The sequence below is a fragment of the Aulonocara sp. 'chitande type north' Nkhata Bay genome, linkage group LG1 (assembly GCF_057382095.1).
Source record: "Aulonocara sp. 'chitande type north' Nkhata Bay isolate Kocher_YH1m ecotype deep benthic linkage group LG1, A_spYH_male_GT1.1, whole genome shotgun sequence".
In the NCBI taxonomy this organism is placed as follows: Eukaryota; Metazoa; Chordata; class Actinopteri; order Cichliformes; family Cichlidae; genus Aulonocara; species Aulonocara sp. 'chitande type north' Nkhata Bay.
In genome coordinates, this window is record NC_141344.1 from 1,740,586 (window position 1) to 1,758,266 (window position 17,681).

Below are 17,681 nucleotides of genomic sequence, written 5' to 3' on the forward strand. Positions count from 1 at the left end.
GCTGGGGTGTCGGCGAGGAGAGGGGTTTAAAGGAGATGCAGAACTGACTGTGAGCCAGTGGAGGCTCATATGGGTGGGGCTGAGAAGTTTTGAACGTACTGCAGAACTCATCTAGGGCTGTGATTGGCCGACCAAACGGGGCATCGTTACAGTAGTCCAGGTGGGAGGCGATAAAAGGCATGAATAGAGGTTTCAGCTGCAGAGGCTGAAAGTCTGAGAGCACTGGCTCGAGTCTGGAGATGTTCTTTAAGTGGCAGGATGCAGTTTCAGAGATGGAGGTAAGATTGGTTGGATACCTCATGAGCTAGAATGTCCAGGTCTCTGTAAAAGGTCGTGTCCCTGCCGGGCGGAAGCAAACGCCATCAGGTGGCTGGAAGAAGACGCTGACAATGGACCAAACGCCCACAGCACGAGGCCAGTCGTTAATCTGCTCCTCTGCGGTTTGGACTACTCGCTGTGAACAAGCGCCGAGCGTTCAGGTATTTGGTGTCTGGGACAGCGTGTCAAAGGTCAAAGGTCTGCAGCACGTTAAACAGAGCCTCGTGCATCGCAGGAGACGCGTGGACCAGAAACAGGTCGGTACGACAAAAAAGTTCACCTGATTTAAACTGAGCAGGTATGCTGGATATCAGCGGGCCGAATTTATATCAGGTGACGTTTCTGGACGAGTTCTCAGAACCTTGTGATCACATCCAAGTCGCAGAGCAAGCACAGATGCACCAATACTGTGTTTCTACTGTGTTTCTACTGTGTTTCTACTGTGTGCGACAAACTACAGGAAGTAGTACATGTAAAAAGTCATTTTTCAGCAGTTAGTCAGGAGGCAGGTCAGGACCGTAAGTTTGTGGACACAAGCTCTGCAGTTTCACACACACCACAGTGGACGGCAGCTTTAACTCAAGGGTGAATTAAACTTGCATTCTCTCCAACAATCACCAGGGGGCGACATCTCTCCAATCTGATAGACGTCTATGAGAAAAGGGGAGGTCAGTAACACTTATGGTGTCAGTCGGCGTCTCGGGTCTTATCGTTTAATTTGGAGATTGTGGTCTCATGAGTCCGAGTCCCTCACTCATACAGTCTGCAGCCAATCAGACAAAAGCTGTTGTTAAAAAGGGAGGAGCTTATTCCAAACTGCTCAGTCTGCGATGTGTAGAGGCAAAATGATCCAATAACTTACAGGCCTGAGCGTACAAACATAAAACACAAGCACTGCGTCAGCGTGTGAGGAGATAAATCTGGGCGTTTCACATCATGTTTGTTCACTCTGGAGCCTGAATGACACCCACAGAAACACACAGACGGGTCATGTTGTTGTGTTACCTCTGAGCTCTCACTGATTTCAGTCACAGACGTTTCAGTGAAGCCTACAGCTTTTTGTTGATATAAAAAAAAGTTGAACTAACGCTGAATGTGCCGAGATATTTACCGTTACCGGCACAGCGCGACAGAAATGCTTATACTGGGTTTGCTTTAGTCAGCCTAGCTTTCATTAACCATTGTTTACATTCATCCTTTAAAATGGATTCAATTCCACAAAAACCACGCTGCGGTTACAGAGCGCAGCTGGTTAGCTACAGCAGAGCAATAAATAAATCCAGACGGCTCAGCTCTGTCGTCAGACTGCACCGGGGTTTCCTTTTGAATAAAGCGAGCTCGGACGGTCGGGTCAGTACGAACAGCTGACTCTGTTTGCTGATTGTTCGGAAGGTGCAGTCAGATCGAAGCGAGCCGGCCGAAACTTTTGAGTTTTTCTGTGCTTTTGTGAATTTTCAGCAGGTTCATTCTGCTGGGCTGTTAGCTACCTCCACAATAACACCAACACAGAACATTTTAACAGTGGTCAACATCTGGATCACACCTCTGGAACAACATCGGCTTCAGCCAATCAGCATTTAGGATTTAGAGAGCCCTGCTGCTGATGTCATCAAAAGACGTGCAGAGATCAACGTGAGCAGTTCGACGAGTCGGACAGCAACATCGAAAAAATGCTAACACAACCAATAAGCATTCACAGCACCTGGCCAGCTCACCTGAGCAACGACAGGTGCCTTACTGTGCACGCGGTCGCTGCCTGATCTGTACTGGAGACCCGATTTATTCCACACGTGTGCAAACACGCTCACACTTCCTGTCACAGTTTAAAAGTAATATTTTTCTTGCTGGTGTTACCTGATACCTACGTCTTCTGTTGTGAAGAAATTAATATGGCATATTTATTCTTGTTTGTCTAAAGCAGCCTTCTTTTATCTGCCAGTTTCCCCTCAAACAGACACATTTATAGAGGAAATCTTTAACTTTATAGGTTTGATTGATAAATATCTTTAAACACGTGCTTAGTTTGACTTTTTAATTTTTGCATAGTCGAAAGAATAATTTGTTCATATTTTACAGTCACTTTGTAACTAATCCAAGTTTTTATTATTAACACGCTGAACCACAAAAAAATATTTATTTATATTCGGTGGTTTTTAAATGTTGTCGATGTTGGCAGGAGAGCGCTCTGTGATGACATCACAAACACCGATTGGCTAACGCAGCTGTTGCTCAGATCTGCGTGTCCGTCTGTGACGAGGTTCACGGTTCGGACTAAAGCTAAAACTTTACGCTCCTAAATCAGCTACTGAAGCTTAAACACAGTAAATTAAAACACATCGCTGTCGCCTCAGGCCGAGTAGAAACAAATCAAATCAAGAATAAAGCTCCATTAAAAACACACATTATGGTATCAAAGCTCCTAAAGGTTTACATGTACTTAATGCCACTTAAAATATCCTTCAAATCATCGCATGAAACTAATTACAACCTTCAGCCGTTGATTTTCGAGGCTTCTCCTGGGATTAAGTGAGAGTGCTGAGAAATAACCCGTGTGACGTAATGCCCAGTCTCAAGCCTGGTACCAACGTGGAGGCTGATACCAGCATCAGTAAGGGTGCATCTTTCATACAAACACACACTGAAGAACAGGAAGTGGAGGTGTCGATGGCAGCCAGCAGGTGGTGCTGATGAGAAATCATGTCGCCGGGTCACCGTGCCAACGTCGCAGCTACGCGCAACGATTTCCCCTCTAGTGTTCCTCTAAGAGCAGCTGGTTCTGAGGAAGGAAAAGACAGCGTGTTCAGAAAAGCTAAAGCAGACTCGTCTCAGGCACTTTCACATTCAGCACATTTCATGTCTAATCCATTGGCTTTTTGACCATTGTTGCGGGAGCACATTTGTGAGGACTCTGTGCAGGCCAGTCAACCACACCAGTCTGGCTCATCCAAGTCTTTATGGACCTGCTTTTTGCACTGGTGCGCAGTCATGTTGGAACAGGAAGTGGCCATCCCCAAACCGTCCACACATAGTTGGGAGCATGAAATTGTCCAAAGTGTCTCTGATTGCTAAAGCATGAAGACTTCATTAGAAGTAGAGGGCCGAGCCCAGCTCCTGAACTCCGACCCTACACCAAACTTTACACTTGGCACAGTGCAGTCAGACCAATACCCAGCTACACATGGAGTGTACAAAGAAAGCTGAACAGCTATGTTGGCTACCACATTGGATTGCTGGTTGCAAAACACAACACAGTCATAAATGTCTCATAAAAGCATTTAAGCCTTGGTCTAATTAAAAGCTTCGTGGAATAAAGCTTTAGCTGCTTCTTAAAAGTCTCCACAGAGTCCAAACTCCGCAGTGCACTCCACAGTCCGGGTGCAACAGGATCTGAAACCAGTGTGAGGGAGTGAAAGGTTTTGATTCGATGACCTCAGGCTAAAAGTTCATTAAGGGCGAGATTTATGGGCAAAGGAGCGAATGTTCAGAAGGCCAATCCAACAAAAACGTGTCAGCGCGAGCTGGTCGCAGTGAGACTCACAGCAAACACTTTGTCTGCTCTCCAGCCGCTGGGATCAGCCACTGGTTTGGCGATGCAAGCGGCGAGGGCACAGCGGTAAGAATCCAGAGCATCCAGCGAGAAAAACTGACGCTGCAGTGGAGGGTGCATTTCCAACCACAACCTGAAGAGTAACTGGCAACAAAAACCAGGGACGGCTCCAGTCCAATTGGTGGATCTCCGACCTGGAGGCTCGTCCAATCTGCTCCTGAATGAGAGCCCCACAGCCTTTTTCCTCAATATCTTCTTAGGATTCCCTGAGGTACGGCCCACGAGTAGTGAAAAATATTCATGTGCCACAAACGGTGGCAGAGAAACTCTCTTATAACTGACCCAGTCATCAAAAAGCTGTTTGATGTGGAGCAGGGAGGAACGGTCATCAAACACAGCAGCAGAGGTAAATGCATCGTCTGCATTTATATTTGAAGGCTTCTTGAATTTGTACCAAGGATGTATAGAACAAATCTTTTCTGTTCTTTTCTATTCGTGTACAGTGTTTCCCAGTGATTTAAAACGGGTTAAAAACAACTTGGTTTGGGTTGAAACGCACACTTCCAACTGAAACCCTGTTTATCAGTTTGGATGCATAACTCGAACCTCTTTCTTGCCTCTGAGTGCTAACATCTTTTATTCCCACCTTACTGTCAGTGGTGTTCTGCATGAGGTCGTTGTCAGGGTCCCCTCCCTCCGAGCCGCTCTTCTGGTCATCATCCTTCTCGTCTTTCCCCAGGTCGTCTTCTCCAGACGAGATCCTCGACAGCTTTGAGGATTTCTGAGGCAGGAAAACGAGCATCAGCAGACAAACTACACATAGTTAAAGACATTCAGCTCATAGAGCAGTTCAACCGGACAACCAAACATCAGAGCAAATATCTTTAAAAGCCTCGGATCAGGAAGGTTAAAAAAACCCAACTCACTGCAAACCCCTTTGAAACCCTACGCCAGAAACAGACATGCAATATGTAAAGTGAAAATCCACAAAGGCCAATTTCTGGAGGAAGACTGCCGAATGAATGAATGTGAGGAAATGCTCAAAGAAGTGGAAACACTTGAGGGACATCTTTGTTGGTTGTGTTGTGGAGCATACAACATAACATTAGGCTGTATGCTCCACAAAGACTTACTGCAGCCTGCAGCGGCAGGTCTGCTCAAACAACTAATTTTAATAGAAGTGATGAATCAGGTTATGGAGAGAAATGAATGAAATTCTTTGTGTGACATAACAGATACAACAGGCAGCAAAGCAAAAACAAAACTCAAAGAACAATCACAGTGACAGCCCCTCCCGGAGCCCGGTTCTGATAGAGGTCACTTCCTGTTCGTCTTCTTTCCCACTGTCACCAAGTGCTGCTCACAGGGAATCATCTCTAATTCTGCAACTATGTAACTGCGTTGTATAGTGGGGTGGCTGTAGCTCAGGTGGCAGAGCAGGTCAGCCACTAATCAGAAGGTCGGTGGTTCGATCCCAGGCTTGTTAAGCTTAACAAGCGATATATGGAGCGACTGCCTCTCCTGCTGCTACTTCAATCATGAAACTGCTTAACGATCGGCTTTTCTGTCGCGACTCCGTGTCTCTAGTTTGTTTTTGGCCCACTTTGCACCAGAAAGAGGAAACCAGCGGCTGAACAACAGCAGCACGTTTAAGCTTGATCAGCTGTTGTTAGAATTTATTTAATATTACTTTCTACACCAGGATCCTTTTCTACGTAGCTGACGCTGGTAACTGTGCAGGGGCGGATCTAGCAAAGTTTAGCCAGGGGGGCCGATAGGGCATTAACTGGGAAAAGGGGCACAAAGACATACTTTTCTTTCTTATTCTCATTTAAAATGTCGAGCTTTTAATAAATAATTATCTGACACTCAAAGTTTTAATTTGATGTAAAATGAATAGAAGTCAATTACTGTATATAGTAACTATTAAGTCTAATATATATACCCTAGTAAGCTATAGTACTTTTTACTTTGGGAAGGTACCATCTGTGCAGTCTGCAATTTTGTTGAAGAAAGATGTTGAATCTATTTAATATTTCTTGAAAAATAATTGATTTCTGTGCATTTTTTTTCACACTGCATCAAATTAAGGTTGATTACGTCGATTAAGCATCATGAGGTGGAGCGTGAGGGGTGGTTCCCTATTTTTATTTATTTATCTTTGTTGTTGCTGGGAGTTGGAACCCTATTAGTTAGGTTGCTTAATATTTACGCTAAGTACTCTTTAAAATACCAGAATAGGGAGGATGGTGTAGGTTTAAGTTTATTAGATTGATCAGTATTGCTGAACTATGAAATATTTTTTTTTGCATACAGGTATAACAGAATAGCTTTAGTGTAGTTGTTGTTTTAAACTTGAGTATGAACTTATACAAAATGCAGCAAGATATTTAAAAAACAGTTTTGTTGATTAAAAAACACTATATCGGATTCATATCGGTATCGGCAGATATCCAAATTTATGATATCGGTATCGGACATAAAAAAGTGGTATCGTGCCATCTCTAATAATGCCTTCTCGAGCTCCTGACCTAACCATCAAAAATGAACGCCTAATCCAAACCTTTACCCTAAACTTAACTGTAACCCTGACACTAAAACCACATTTCGAGTCTCAAACTTGTGGGGACCTGGACTAGCCTTCCAATGTGTTGTCCTCACAAAGATGTCTAAGCATGTACACCACACACACACGCTGCTCCCGGGAGCGCAGCACATTCCTTCGGATGCACCACATGTGCCGTGTGTAATGGAGACCAGTTGCTAGGCAACTGTGGTTGCTAGGTGAAGAGCAGGATGCGAGTGACTTTTTCAACCTGCCTCCATTTACAGCAGCTTAAACATGACTACAGTAACACAGAGAGAGAGGGAGGGAGAGCTTTCCTCCAGAATAAAGGTCAAACAAAAGACGGAGGACGTGAAAAACACGGGGAAGGTCGGAGACGCTGCTGCGGGGGCGGCAAACATCTGGGTGAATGAAGGGCAAAAGATGAAGGTTTAGACTCATTTTGAGCAATTAAAAAAATATTTAGCCGTGAGATTCAAACGATGTCTGCGACGCGGCTTTCACGTGATCCTCTGCAGCATCCATCAGATATCAGCTGATTTTATTTCAGACGTTTGTTAACATCAACAAATCAAACATTCACGTCGCCCTGCTTCATGAAATGTTCCTCAAACAGCACAAAACCGATCATCTGTTAGGTCCCGAGCGAGTAACGTGAGTCAACACTCACCACATCACCGCGTGTGCTCACAGCGATGAAGGGAGACCGAGCTCCCTGATGTTCTTTTAAAATCCATTTAAATATCTGACCAAAGCTTTATTGTTGGGTTTGTGGAGAGCAGGAGAACGCGAGAATAATGCCGCAGACTTTAAATCTGGACGATTCATCTCAGATTTTTAGCTGAAACCTGGAGGTAGCGCCGAAACCTGCAGTTCCACTAATGTCCAGCAGAGGCTCCACAGTGAGTCACTCTCATTTAAAAACGTGTTTCCAGCCTGCTGTCGGAGCCCGTGGGAACATGTTGATTCAAGCTTTTCACACTAACAGACATATTTGACCCCAGCAGGTCAGATTACTGCGGCACAGCTGATGACCTCTCCTGCTCAAACCTGAAACAAGCAGCGTAACGAGCACAGACTCGTTTCGCACTCCCCTGTCTGCAGGACGCTACCTTGGAGCTGGCCGTCTTTTTCCGTTTGGACCCGGTCTTGTCTCCTTTCAGTTTCTCCTTGTCGTCTTCCTCCTCGACGGAGTCGCCCTCTTCGCCCTCGCTGCTGCCATCGGCGGCGTTCCCGCCCTCCTCCATCTCCGACGAGCTCTGCTGCTGGATGGCCTGCGAGCAGACAACGCTGCGTTTGATTAGTAAAGCTGAAAGGAGGATGTTTATTGTGAAAGGCTTTTCTTTGAAGCTTCAGCGCCCACTGACCTGATAGCCGGTGAACTTCACTCCGGGGTTGTTCTCAATCTCCCACAGGCCCTCGTTGAAGCCTTTCCTCTTGTTGGATTTGCCAAATTTGTCTTTGTACTCCTTGTAGGGAAGAAGATCCTTTGGACCCAAGAATGCACTGAAAAAGACGCAGAAGAAGAAGCGGACAGGTTTACTTCTGTTATCATAACTAAAAACACCCAGAGCGGCTTTACTGAATGATCTGAAGTTCATTGATGAACATGCGGCGTTTTCACGAGGCTCTGAGGAGACAATCTGGACGGCTCCATCGCCGGTTGGTGATATTTTTGAGTTTAGTGAAAACGAAGCTCCATAAATATTTGACTTGTAGAGCGTGACGGCTGAACGTGACCACACAGTGGAGCCCGCTGCCTCTTTTGATCCTCGTCTCCTTCCCGACTCCAACCGGACCGTTATTTACAAAACAAACGTCAAGATTCATTCTTTATTTCTCAGACTTCTGAGGAGTCGCCCCCTGCTGGACACCAGAGACAATGCTAGTATCAGATCTATGTCCATCTTTTATATACAGTGTGTGTGATCATGTGTGATGAGCAGGGCTGATCTTACTGGATGAGAGCATGGATAGCACCAGACTGAAAGTAACTAAGTACATGTACTTGAGTACTTTTTGTTTCCGTGTTTAAATGTTGATCTTTTAACTCTGAACATTTGAAACTTTCAGTTCCTTCACTGTGTGGCTATTAAGCATAAATGTCCTGATATACAAAGATGACTCATCAGGGATGGAGCGGCTCTTCCAGAGATTCTAAATCCCAGGAATCTGGTTGAAACCAGGGATCTTTCAGGTGTCGAGCAACACGACGGATCCACAAATCAGAATATTTTTATTGTCCTTGTAACAAGTACAACAAAATATTGAAAATAAACAAAAACATCTGTATACGTGTTTACAGATGAAGCTACGCAGCAGTATAAAGCCAGTCTGTGTTACCTGTAAGGTCTGTGCATCATGTTCATATGCTTTCATGCTCTATACAATTACATTCTGGTATTATTTTTATTATATGCTGCAGTAAATAAACATAGACTTTAAAAACTTTCTCAGCTGGAGTTTTATTAAAGTTCTGGTGGTTTTGTTTTGAGGAAAGGTCAAAATTCCTGCAGAAAAACAGCCAGCATGTAAATAATTCAAATCATCTGGAACGTTAAAGCGAGACAAACGCCAATGAATCGATAAATCTGCTAATATCATGGATATGAGTGTACACACATTTTAACTCCTGCGCAGCCGATTTCCACGGACCGCCCTCCGTAGGAGGCCAAACGCCAGTTTGAGTTTATGCTCTGGATTTATTTCGGATCAAATATCGTGATTCCCGGCCCGTGGACCCGAGCGCTGCAGCTGCTGCTTGCCTCGTAAACACAAGCTGAAAAATAAAAAGGTGCGTACGTTTCATGGGTCCCGAAGAAGAAGATGGGGTATTTGTTGGCAGGTGGCTTGACAGCTCCTTCAGGAAGCTCATCAATCTGAAGCAGAGAGAGAAAGTGAATATTTATCAGAGCGATGACCAACCGAGGTCACAGAAGCCTGGAGAGAGGTCAGCGTGTTGGAGGAGGTAGGATGAAAACAACAACAAACTGTATTTATACAGCAGCGTAACAGTTACAGAAGCATCGTTTCTATCTGTGAGGATTTTTAACACATTCATGAGTTTCAATGAAGAAATTTCTCTTACAGGAAATACGACAGACACGAAACAGAGATAAAAACAAAACGAGCATTTGGTTATAAAACAGCGTGTTGGACTTACAAAGAGAAACGAATGAAGCAAGGCGCTGAAACTACTTATGTTTCATTAGAGAGGAGTTTCACACTACTTTAAATGATAGTTTTAAACAATTTTCAGCAGCTAAAATTAAATACATGTAGATCCAACCCCCGGTCCCCACAGCGCCTCCTGTGGGCAGTGATGATGCTTCTTTAGGCTGTCCCCACAGAGCGCCATACCCTCCCCGAGCAGGGTAATCATGATGTTGATGCTTCACAGGGCAACGGTGGAATGGACTGATTCTTATAGAGCACGTGAATGAGGCATACAACATGCCTCATTCACGTGCTCTATACATAGTGCTTTCTAACGACATCCATACTCCGATGGACGCATCGGAGAGCAAGTTCAGGTTAGTATCTTGCCCAAGGATGCTTGACATGCAGGCTGGAGGAGCCAGGGATCGAACCACCAACCTTCCAATCAGTGGGTGACCAGCTCTACCTCCTGAGCTACAGCCACCTTGAAGGTGAACTCTTCACCTGGGACTAAGGCACACAAACTCCTCCACCACGATGGGGAGGTGATTCAGAGCGTGAAGCCTCACAGGTGAGGTGTTCTGGGCATGTCGGGGGTGAGACCCTGGGGCAGACCCAGGCCACGCTGGGGAGATTATTTCTCCTTCACTCACTACGTGTTAACAGACCTCTCTGCACTGATTCATGCTTGTTATTAACCTCTGTCTCTCTTTATCCTGTCTTCCTTCTCTCACCCCAACCAATCACAGCAGATGGCCCCGCCCCTCCCTGAGCCTGGTTCTGCTGGAGGTTTCTTCCTGCTAAAAGGGAGTTTTTCCTTCCCACTGTCGCCAAAGTGCTGCTCATAGGGGCTCATATGATTGTTGGGTTTTTCTCTGTATGTATTATTGTAGGGTCGACCTTACAGTATAAAGCACCTTGAGGCGACTGTTGCTGTGATTTGGTGCTGTGTAAATAAAATCTGCCGGGTGGGGAATGCCTCGGTGAGGTGGAGGAGGTGGGCGGGGAGCTTGAAGCGCTGCGGCTTAGACTGCAATGACTCGGACAAACAGCAGGAGATGGATAAACAAGTAGGGAGGATAAAAAATACAATAAATGATATGTGAGTGCTGTCAGATTAGAAACAGATGAGCTTCCTGAAAACATGCTGTGAGTAAAGTACCTGCGGTCTGAGGACACTGATGGAGAAGTCCTCCACCCAGGACCAAGAACCCATCTAACTAGAACCATTCAAAGGTATGAGGCCGTGCTGTTAGATCACAGACACTTTCGCAGGCCCCCGGGCCGTATGTTTGACACCCGTGCTTTAGAGAAACAGCCCATTGGAAGTTAGAGTGAAATGTTTTTCTCTGTGCCATTATCCATCAGCTGATCACTACTCAACCACATCGTACATTTTTAAATGTCTACCTGATACAGCCACATGTTATATGTGGTCTGATTCTTGTATAGCGAGTACTTCTGCACTCAGAGCACATTTTTCATGCTCTAACATCCATACTCTGATGGATGCACCAGATGTCAACTAGAGCAGACTGGGACTGAACCAGCAACCTTCTGATTAGTATTGCCCTGCTGCATCACCTGAGCCACAGCCACCCTTCAGTACAGTCAGAGCTTTCCAATGGGTCGGTGCTCCTCTGGCAATCCGAGTCAAACCTCTCTAAGAGGAGATGAATCCATACATGCTCTCATATATGAATCATTTCTGTGTTTAAACTTTGCTTGTGCATGGAGGAACCTCCTGCCCACTGACACACCGAGTCTGACGTGAATCAGAGCTTCTGTTGTGAAGTGACAGGAGTTTGGGTGGAGCGTGTCCCGTTCATCCACTTTTACAGTCAAATATTCCTAAACTTTAGAGGACATAACAAATGTCGCTGTGCTTCGCTGCACCTTCTGCAGGGTGGAAGCTGAAGCACTGTAGGAGCCCATCACGTCAGTAACATCCTGAACCTGCTGTCAGGATTTTATCTCACATTTTCTAAAAGAACCTTTGATAAAACCTCAAACAGCAAAACCATCCTGACAGGGTCCAAACTTTCTCTCTTAGACTTTATCTGAAACGATCAGCATCCTGCACACGGTCCCTGAGCATCACCAGGTGAGCACAGGTGTGCACAGGTGTCCACAGTCACTCCTGACTGCAGGAAAATAAATCTGCATTCGTGCATTATGTGAACGCAGTCATGTGAGGACTTGCAGGAGCCGTGGGTCACTCGTGCTGCGTGAGTGGCAGGTATACGTACAGGTATACACGAGCCGTGTTTGAAGCACGGGCTCGTTTTAGTGATGTGGGACAGCAGCGAGAAGCCGACAGAAACACGGCGCGTGAGCGAGGTTACCTGAGGTCATGTGCAGGTTTAACATCACAACCACATTAAAACACGCGCGCGCACGCACGCACGCAGTGCGAAGCTGGGAGAGAAGCGCAGTTTCGCAGAAAATGGAGCCCTGCTAAGGGCCCCGAACTCGGTGTAAGATGCCCGCACACGGACGTTGCCCGGGGCCGCAAATGCGCAGAGAAATGCGGCTCCGCTCCCGCAGCAGCGGCAGGACCGCGCGCACCGACCCCGCCTCCCGCGCTCCCAGCCCAGACTCACCCTGGCCGGCCAGTGCGGGTATCCCTTCATCTTCGCGAAAACCAAATCTCCTGCCTTGTAGTCCCGCGGCCGAGGGCGAGCCATGTCTGCGGTGGAGCTCCGAGCCTGTGCAGTCCTTCAGTGCCGCGCGGGCTCAACGACCATCGGAGTGTTTACCCGCCGCAGTCACACCGACAGAAATAATTAAAGAAAGGCGGAAAACGGGCCTGACTGACGGGGCTGCCGCTACCCTCGGAGGCGGCCGTAAACGCGGCGGGAATGGCCTACGTAAGAAGCGTAAGAAGCGCGGAGAGCCACAGCGGGGGAAAGACTCGACTTCCGGCCTTCAGAATAAAAACGGCACTGCTGCTCGAACGTCCCCAGCAAACACTTCCGGTTAAATACCCGTCAGCTGGAAATGTTTTTATTTTTTTAATCAACTTTATTTGATAAAGGAACAAGAGCAGTAGCTACCTCAGCACCATCCATCCATCCATTCACTTCCGCTTATCCTTTTCAGGGTCGCGAGGGGCGCTGGAGCCTATCCCAGCTGTCATAGGGCGAGAGGCGGGGTACACCCTGGACAGGTCGCCAGTCTGTCGCAGGGCCAACACACAGGGACAGACAACCACTCGCACCTAGTGACAATTTGTATTATCCAATTAACCTATCCCCACAAGCTGCATGTCTTTGGACGGTGGGAGGAAGCCGGAGTACCCGGAGGGAACCCACGCAAACACGGGGAGAACATGCAAACTCCACACAGAAAGACCCCGGCCTGATGTTGGAATTGAACTCAGGACCTTCTTGCTGTGCGGCAACAGTGCTAACCACCGTGCCACCGTGCTGCCTACCTCAGCACCACAAAGATTAAATAAAATATGTACTCTACAAAATAATTTCAGAAGCTTAACACAGAAGAAAAAATATGGATGTTGCAGGGAGAGCGAACAAAAAGCAGACAAAAAACAGAGCCTCGCATTAATTACGCCTCTGAATATTTAATTTAAGCAGACTAATAACGGCGTAATTGCTTTGTGATTAGAGGAATGTTTGATGGTGTCAGTATATTTGTCGAATTCCATCAAGAAATTGAGGAAATTTAGTTTTCTGTTAACCTTACGTTTGTGAATATGAAAAAAGATTAGTAAATTATTATTTTTTTAAATGTCTTGAGTCATGCTCAATAATCCAGGTAAGTAAATTCCCAAAAGTTGATTCTTTTCATCTGGATGTTTTCAGTGGGAGAAACGTTCATCAGAATCAGAATCAGAAAGGGTTTTATTGCCAAATGTTGAGCAGGTTTACAACATTAGGAAATTGCTGCGGTGCTTCAGTGCAAACATACTGTCATAAATTACGCTTAAATAGACATGAAAAAAATAAAAGTAAGAATAAGAATTAAAAGTGCTACGTAGAAAGATATATACATGAGTGCAGGTGGTGATCAGTGCAAACATGGAATGATGCAGTGACACAGCGTAGGGTCATGTGTTAGTGGTGGGAACAGTCATGTGGTTATTGTTCATGTGTCCAACAGCAGAGGGGAAGAAACTGTTCTTATGGCGAGAGGTTCTGGTGCGAATGGACCGGAGCCTCCTGCCTGAGGGGAGCAGGTCAAACAGACTGTGTCCAGGGTGAGAAGGGTCAGCTGAGATCCGAGCTGCACGCCGCAGTGTCCTGGAGGTGTACAGGTCATCATCATCCAGGTGACTCCTTCAGTCTCAGCTTTCCTCCAAACACTGCAGCTGGATTCTTCTTTCCATGTAAAGACGAAGATCTGGCTTTGCACACATACATAAACGAAAGTTCCTCATGAAAGTGCAATCTAACATTCTAGCTTTAACCTCTCTGCAGCTTTTTGCTTCAGGTTTCATCTTTTGGCTTTTGTGCAGTTTTGAGGAGTGTTGCAAACTCTGTCTGGATTTCTCTGTGGACCTATCACAGCTCCACACTGTAACTTCCTGTTTGACATGGTTTTGGTGCATTGGCTCAGGAGCTTCGGTGAAGACGAGATGTTAGCTTCTCTTTGGTTGTAGTTTAACTGAAGCTAGTTTAAGATAAATCTGATGCTCTGCTTCTCTGGATTCAAATGCAGGCTCCACTCTGCTTTATTGATGATGTCTTTCATTCCCTCAGAGTGATCAGATTCAGGTGGACGTTAGAGGAACTGCAGTTTTGGTATTTAATTTCAGCTCTGCTGGTGTAATGGTGATTACGTCCATCTTCTATATACAGTCTGTGACTTATTTCAACTACCTTAACTGACAGGAAGTCCACCCTTCTGTTTGCAGGCATCAGGGCCTGTGTGTTAACCAGCCGAGATAGTCCTGATCAGCCAAAACACTAAAAACAATACCGGCTAAATCCATCTTTCATATAAATGTCTTTAATGTGTCCTGTTTAATGTAATACTTGCAGCCTGTTTTATGCCTGGCAGGTCTTCCTGATGTGTGGAAACTCAGAAGAATCAGAATCTTTATTGTGCTTTCGAACAATGAAAACTGTATGCAAATGTGTTCAGTACAAGTGAAAAGAAAACTTTTAAGAGACAGAAGTATATATGTACAATAAATTAAAAAAACAAAACAACAAAAAGCTGCACCTGGTTAGAGAAGGTTTATTTATTCAGTGTTTCACAGACTCCAGATGTTCATGTGAGGTTATCTGTCTGTGCGTGGAGCTGACGGTCCTTCCTCTGCATCCCAGCTGCTTCCTACAGGTGGCGTCGCTGCAGCAGATGTGGAGGCCCTGTCACACTTCTCCACCGGTTCCTTTGATACCCAGGCGCTCGCTAATATGTCGCTGACCTTCAGCCGCTGCTCCACGATGGGGTGCAGAATTCTTCGGATCAGGTCTTTAGCCTCTGGGGAAACTGGAGGATCCTTCGGAAAGTTAAAGCGGCGTTTCTTCTGAAGCTGCGCCTGCTTTTTAACGTTGGAGCAGTTAAAGGGCACCGAGCCGTACAGCATCATGTAGAGCACAACGCCCATGCTCCACACATCTGACACTTTGGGGTCGTAAGGAATACTGTGCAGAACCTCTGGGGCTGCGTACAACGACGTCCCGCAGAAGGTTCTGCTCAGCACGACCCGACCGTCCACATACGTCAGCGTCTTGCTTAAACCAAAGTCGCCCACTTTGAGGTTGTACTTTGCATCCAGGAACAGGTTTTCACATTTCAGGTCTCTATGGGCCACGTTCCTGCTGTGAAGATACTCCACTGCCCTGCACAGCTGGGAGAAAAGCTTGTGGCTGAAGCGCTCTGGTAAGGCCAGTTTGCTGTTGATGTAATTTAGGAGGTCTCCTTTGACACAGAGCTCCATCACCATGTAGACCTGCGACATGGAAGCATACAGAGAAATAAATCCAGAAATTCTCATCTAACAACACAAGCGGTGACCATCAGGTGACCCAGCGCGCTCATTTATGACCCTAATCGTATTATTTCAGCTCGCTATCATCAAACAAGCCTGATGCGTCAGAGGTGCAAGCGTGCTCCGACGCTCCACAGACAGACACCCTCATCAGGCCTCCATTATACTGACAATTCGTTATTAGATGGAGAGCGTGAAGGTCGGCGTGGACGTCTGCGTCCCTGCTAGTCTTCTGAGACTTTACATTACAAAGCATCAACTCAAAGAAGTATAAGAAGGATGAGTCTCCAGCTGTCTGTATCAGAGTGTAGGTGAGACTAAAGCAGGCGGGGAGGGTATCAGGGCCATAATTTCCATTTATTGGGTGAGAAACCATATTTTACAACTTAAATAGATAACAGAAATGGCTTCCTAATGAATCACTTGTCCCAACTAATCAGCAAAGATCACAGTTAGTGACATTTTGCTCCTGACCCACTTCCACACTCATGGTCGTAACATCAACACTAACCGAGGTAAGCTGATGAAACCCGTCCATCAGTAGTTGGTCTAAATGTTGATCGGTGTTGTTTGTGTTGGATTTCTAGTAATTACTTGTTATTAGACATGTAGCAGATGCATCGAGTGAGCTATACTCGTGTAGCCATATTATAAACATAGAACAGTGGTGGCCAGCTTTAATAATCAAAAGTATGAGCCATGCAATAAGAATTAAAACTAATGCCTGAGATGATGAACCACGCAGGAATCCCTGCAGTTCCTCTAATGTCCAGCAGAGGCAGCAGTGAGTCAGTCCCCATAGACTCCCATATTAAAACTTTACAGCAGAAGTAACCATGTTTGCAGCCTGATACACAAACTGTTCTGATCTCTGTAGATAACTTCACCTTCAGAACAACTACAGGCAGAAGGTTTATATAACTCCCGTTTTAAAATCGTATTAAGACTTAAAGTCTGCCATTTTAGGGGCGTGGCCTCTTTGACAGACAGGTGGATGGCGACACAGGAGGCTGTAGCTGGTGGCTACAGCCTCCTGTGTCGTTATTTGCGAATCAAGAATCAGCAAATAACGGCAGTAAGAGAAGCTTTAGGTTAATTATCTTAAAATAGTTTTGGATTAAAGACGACTTGGATTGATTATATTTTAACTCCTGTGTCTTTTGCAGTAAATACAAACTAATAAGCAGTCAGACGTGTTGCATCCATGCAAAGCATCTGTGAATGTGACCGTGAGCAGACACTGGCAGGCTCTGTGAGGTTATCGTACTAACAGACTGTCCAGGAAGTCTGCGCTCCAGTTTGAGTGAAATTTGAGGATTTTATTTGGATCTTACTGAGCTCTAATTAGCTGAACACTCAGCACTCCCCCCACTCGTCCAAATCTGGTCATTTCTTGCTCCAAAACCCAAGAAGTTAAGTGTTTACTGACCAGAGGAGTCGCCCCCTGCTGGTCACTAGAATAAACCACGACCTTTACTTGTTTGTGCTGTCTTTGTAGCAGCAGAGCTCAGCGTGACGCTAAAACAGCAGAGAGCACGAATGTCTTACCGTTCCTTTGGGCGACTCAAAGATCTCGTGAGTCTTAACGATGTTGGGATGATCCAAAGTTTCCAGGACGCCTTTTTCATGAGGAAGGAACTTTTCAATGTAAACAGAGGTGCATTTACTTATGTCAGTGACTTTTATGGCGACCATTTTTTTCATCTGGGTTGAGTATGCTTTCACAACTTCACCGAACATGCCTTGTCCCAGTCTGCCCTTATACTGGTAACCACGACTCTCCATGAAGCGTTTGTCCATGGTGGCTGTGGCTGCAGAGTTAGCTGTGACTCTATGATGCCGGTTTAGTTTTCAGTGAACTGCCTTTATGACATCACTTTCTAGAACACCTGATTCTTAGAACTTTCCAGTCACATGACAGAGGAACCAAGAGCAGAAATAACAAACTTAATTATAACAGGTTGTGTTTGAGTATCGGAGGGTCTGTTTGACCTTGGGGTGGATTAGATGTGATGCCCACTGATGGGAAGACTTTTTTTTATAGCTCAAACTAAACCAACCGTCTGATGAGCAGCACGTTACTTAGACTCTTACTCCTATGGAAGCAGTCGGTGTGACGGCAGAGACTCGTG

At 45.7% G+C, this 17,681-nt stretch overlaps 2 protein-coding genes across 3 annotated transcripts in view; both read right to left on the reverse strand.

Moving 5' to 3' along the window:
- hdgfl3 (HDGF like 3) overlaps positions 1-12,499 on the reverse strand; it is a 12,798-nt gene extending 299 nt beyond the window's left edge. The window contains exons 1-6 of one of the 2 annotated variants that reach the window (XM_086287674.1): positions 12,194-12,499; positions 9,234-9,310; positions 7,799-7,937; positions 7,544-7,705; positions 4,517-4,646; positions 1-3,094 (exon numbers count right to left, since the gene is read on the reverse strand). The exon at positions 1-3,094 is cut by the window's left edge and continues 299 nt beyond it. In XM_086287674.1, the coding sequence (XP_086143800.1) occupies positions 3,027-3,094; positions 4,517-4,646; positions 7,544-7,705; positions 7,799-7,937; positions 9,234-9,310; positions 12,194-12,277 (660 nt within the window). In that variant the 5' untranslated portion in view covers positions 12,278-12,499 and the 3' untranslated portion in view covers positions 1-3,026. Of the gene's footprint in view, positions 3,095-4,511; positions 4,647-7,543; positions 7,706-7,798; positions 7,938-9,233; positions 9,311-12,193 lie in introns of both variants that reach the window. The other variant, XM_086287719.1, reaches the window with a different exon arrangement.
- Positions 12,500-14,403: 1,904 nt separating this feature from the next.
- Positions 14,404-17,406, reverse strand: tssk6 (testis-specific serine kinase 6). Its single transcript, XM_086287587.1, has 2 exons — positions 17,098-17,406; positions 14,404-15,510 (listed from the first exon to the last, which is right to left on the reverse strand). Exons 1-2 carry the CDS (start codon positions 17,347-17,349, stop codon positions 14,836-14,838), a joined length of 927 nt encoding a protein of 308 aa, XP_086143713.1. The 5' UTR covers positions 17,350-17,406; the 3' UTR covers positions 14,404-14,835.
- Positions 17,407-17,681: the final 275 nt, after the last annotated feature.